The sequence below is a fragment of the Octopus bimaculoides genome, chromosome 8 (genome assembly GCF_001194135.2).
Source record: "Octopus bimaculoides isolate UCB-OBI-ISO-001 chromosome 8, ASM119413v2, whole genome shotgun sequence".
NCBI lineage: Eukaryota > Metazoa > Mollusca > Cephalopoda > Octopoda > Octopodidae > Octopus > Octopus bimaculoides.
The window spans coordinates 30,573,752-30,576,344 of record NC_068988.1 but is presented as its reverse complement, the minus strand read 5'-3'; the positions used below and the strand labels follow the sequence as shown (position 1 = coordinate 30,576,344).

At 37.8% G+C, this 2,593-nt stretch overlaps 1 protein-coding gene across 1 annotated transcript in view; it reads right to left on the bottom strand.

Moving 5' to 3' along the window:
* Positions 1-185: 185 nt before the first annotated feature.
* LOC106881999 (low-density lipoprotein receptor-related protein 2) overlaps positions 186-2,593 on the bottom strand; it is an 84,414-nt gene continuing 82,006 nt past the window's right edge. Inside the window, 1 exon segment of the mRNA XM_052969906.1 lies at positions 186-271. Coding sequence (XP_052825866.1) covers positions 186-271 — 86 coding nt within the window.

Below are 2,593 nucleotides of genomic sequence, written 5' to 3'. Positions count from 1 at the left end.
GCATCTTTGATTGTCACAGCGAAATTCAGCTTCAGTACAATCACGATATTTGTTTTCTAGAGTTTTGATAGAAGAGAAAAAGTGAGATAAAGAAAACAGAAAGAAGGTAAAAATGAAGGCTCAACCGTTACAATCTATGGTAATCAAAAGCCTATTTTCTGTTCTATAACTGGATTGGATAGGATTCAACTGCCTATGTTCAGAGCATTGCAGAACAAAGGCCTCAACATGTTCTCTCCACCATCCACAGTCTGACGTGGAGGCTGTGAAACTGAGTTTGAAATGATATTAGTATGATGAGCCTACTTTGTCACATTGGCTTGATATGGCTTGGCAGAGGGATGCAGTTTTTATACTCTTATCCAATAATATTTCATTCAATTATATTGGCCCCCAATACTCAACAAATGCTTATTTTATTGACCCTGAAAGGATGAAAGGCAAAGTCAGCCTTGGTGGAATTTGAACTGACAATGTAGGGACAGAGAAAATACGACAAAGCATTTTGCCTGCTGTACTAATGATTGTTGCCAATAAATTCTAATCATCCAACAATACAGGATAACTAAACATATAGATTTTATATACTAAAGTGTATATCTACAGTTATACATTTCTCATGTGGTAGTTCAAGCCTTAGTGCTTAGGGTATTCAGCTCACGACCACAAGGTCACGAGTTCAATTCCTGACAGTATACTGTGTCCTTGATCAAGACACTTTATTTCACATTACGCCAGTCAACTCACCTAGCAAAAATGATTTGTCCTTGTAATCCAAAGAGCCAGACTTGTCACAGTGAATCTCCCTGAGAACTATGTTAAGGGTATGCATGGCTGTGGAGTACTCAGCCACTTGAATGTTAATTTCATGAGCAGGCTGTTCCATCGGTTGGGTCAACTGGAACACTTGTTGTCGTTAGCAACAGAGTGGATGTAGATTTCTTATGGAGAATTCTGCATTCTATTATGGAAGATGTGAAACAATCCAAAATAATTGACCTTCTATGATTGTTCTGTCAATAACTGGCAAATGGTTAGACATCAGATTTTTTTCTGTTCTTTGTTATTGTGTGTTAATTTATTTCCCTGCATTTTAGTCTTGCTCAGCAATTAATTAGTCATCTCCTCCTCCTCCTCCTCCTCTTCCACCTCTGCCTCCACTTTCTATCCCCCCCCCCTGCTAACAAATGCTTCCCCTAGGTTTGGTTATTGATTGCCATTCTGTTGGCTGACTATCCTGTCACAGAGACACCGAGACAACCTCGTATTTCTTTATAAGACGACTGCTTGAGACTCTGAAATTTTTGACTAACGCCAGTATAATAGTATAATACAGAAGGCTGTGTGTGACTTTTACCTGAGAATGTACCTTAAGAATGTAAAAATATAAAACAAAGCTATGTAGGCCTATAGGCCGACTTATATCCAAATTGACTTACGACTGGTCAGTCAGGACCAATTATGGTCATAAGTCGATGATGACCTGTATTGGTTTCAAATCCTGGCTTAACGCATTTTTCTCAGCATTCTAACAATTCTGTTATCTCGCTGCCTTAATAATAATAATAATAATATTCATTTCAAATCTTGGCACAAGGTCAGCAATTCCAGGGGAAGGTGCTAGACAATTACATCGACCCCAAGGCATGACTGGTACTTATTCTATTGATCCTGAAAGGATGAAAGGCAAAGATGACCATGGCAAAATTTGAACTTAGAATGTAAAGACAAGCAAAATGTTTTGCGACATCTTGCTTGGCATGCCAATGATTCTGCTAGCTCACTACATTAACAGTAAAAATATTGGTTTCACATTTTGGCACAAGGCCAGCAAGTTCATGGAGCAGGTTTATATTGATCCCCAGTGTATGAGTGGTACTTGTTTTATTGACACCAGAAGAATGAAAGGCAAAGCTGACTTCAGTGGAATTTGAACTCAGAATGTGAAGATGGACAAAATGTCATTAAGCATTTTGCCCTGCATGCTAACAACTCTGCTAGCTTACCACCTTAATAATAATAATAATATTAATAATAATAATAATAATAATAATAATAATAATAATGATAATAATAATGGTTTCAAATTTTGCCACAGGAGCAGCCATTTTGAGGGAGGGGGGATAAGTTGATTACATTGACCCCCCAGTGTTCACTGGTACTTAATTTATCGACCCTGAAAGGATAAAAAGCAAAGCTGACCTCAGTGGAATTTGAACTCAGATCATAGCAACGGGTGAAATACCGCCAAGTATTTTGTCCAGCTTGCTAATTATTCTGTCAGCTTGCCGCCTAAATAATAATAGTAATAATGATAATAATAATAATGATAATCCTTTCCACTACAGGCACAAAGCCTGAAACTGGGGGGTGGGTGAGAGGGATAGTCATTTACAGCGATCCCAGTACTCAACTGGTACTTAATTTATCGACCCTGAAAGAATGAAAGGTAAAGTCGACGTCAGCAGAATTTGAACTCAGAATGTAGCAGCAGAGAGTGCTAAGCATTTTGCCCGGTGTGCTTATGATTCTGCCAACTCACAGCCTTTAGTAGTAGTAATAATAATAATAATAATAATAATAATAATAATAA